At 37.5% G+C, this 1,647-nt stretch overlaps 1 protein-coding gene across 1 annotated transcript; it reads right to left on the reverse strand.

Moving 5' to 3' along the window:
• Positions 1-285: 285 nt before the first annotated feature.
• On the reverse strand, positions 286-1,080 carry SARC_15630 (hypothetical protein; the record flags this gene model as incomplete). The annotated part of the gene is made up of 1 exon (XM_014290255.1): positions 286-1,080. A coding segment is annotated over exon 1 (478 nt), but the record flags the coding sequence as incomplete, so codon positions are not given.
• Between the last annotated feature and the right edge of the window lie 567 nt (positions 1,081-1,647).

Consider the following 1,647-nt stretch of genomic DNA (forward strand, 5'->3'; position numbering starts at 1 on the left):
GTGTGTGTGTGTGTGTGTGTGTGTGTCGTGTGTGTGTGTGTGTGTGTGTGTGTGTGTGTGTGTCAGTATGTTTGTGTGTGTGTGTTAGTATAGCTATGTGTATGTGTGTATCCATATCATATATATATATTTAGTTGTGTGTTTATTACTATGTATGTGTTTGTTTGTGTGTGAGTGTAACATAATAAAAAATTGGGCATATGTATTTGCGCGTACGTGTGTCTATGTGTGTCATATACACAGCCAACATCAAAGTTAGAAATAATTTTCTCCCAGTCGACTTACCATTCATATTGCCAACGTACGCATGTGGATCAATCAGCTCCAGTCCTACAGGCACCATCGTACCTTCGTGTACTTGAAACTTACGCCTGGCTTCCAGCGTACTTGTTCTATACTTAAAGAATCGCTGCCTATCAAACGGGAATTCTATCATCTTAGGGTCCAACGGTATATCAGGCACCGTAGACTTGTACTTATCATTGCAATTTAAATCTGATGCATAAACCATTTCAGATGGTCGCTTCTTTTCCCTGTCTGCCGCTCCTTCCGGTCCCTTTGACTGTTGTTGAGACTGCTCATGAGCTGCGTTCTCATGCCGTTTATCTGTATCCTGTTTCTCGTTTGGACGTGTGTAGGGTGTAGCGCGTTTCCATGACGACACATTGTTTTGACTGTCCTGTGATCCCTGCGAGTGCTGGTGAGAGTGCACGGTCCTGTCTCTATCTGCGCTCGACGGTTGCCCGTTAGGTATAGTCGCCATTTTGTTTGATTGTGTTATTCACATACACGCACCGTTGCTAAATATTTATGTGTATATCCACAAACACTTATACCGATAGAACTGTTTCAAGACAGTTCTCCTTGGATGTGATATTTAAACTATGTTGTTTGCACACATGGGCGTGTAGGTCTGTGCAGCCTTACGTACACGGCAACAAACTAGGCGTCTAGATGGTCGCATGTAGGGATCACTTCTAGACCCTGTGCATAGGCTATTGTGTGTATGTGAGGTTGTCCACTACTATCATATAGAAATAGATAGTGGGTATATATAGTACACACTACAGGATATATACATAATATTTACACATATATATCTTCAGTGTGTAGCCTTTGTGTCGCTTCCTCGCCATAAATACATATGTACCGCTAACCGGGTTGAAACTACCGGGTTTGTATACTTTTTCAGAAAAAAATCGGAAATTAATAAATGCTCCAATGACACCGCTCTCTCCAAACGGTCAGTCAGAGCCTTCACTGACTCCTTCAGGGGCTTCAGTTTACCGAGCGATGGTCTGTATAATATACATGTATATATATATATATATATATCTGTCTATATAATATATACTATATAGACATATCTGTATATATCTGTATATATCTGTATATATCTGTATATATCTGTATATATCTGTATATATCTGTATATATCTGTATATATCTGTATATATCTGTATATATCTGTATATATCTGTATATATCTGTATATATCTGTATATATCTGTATATATCTGTATATATCTGTATATATCTGTATATATCTGTATATATCTGTATATATCTGTATATATCTGTATATATCTGTATATATCTGTATATATCTGTATATATCTGTATATATCTGTATATATCTGTATATTA

The sequence above is a fragment of the Sphaeroforma arctica genome (genome assembly GCF_001186125.1).
Source record: "Sphaeroforma arctica JP610 unplaced genomic scaffold supercont1.6461, whole genome shotgun sequence".
NCBI classification, from domain to species: domain Eukaryota; class Ichthyosporea; order Ichthyophonida; genus Sphaeroforma; species Sphaeroforma arctica.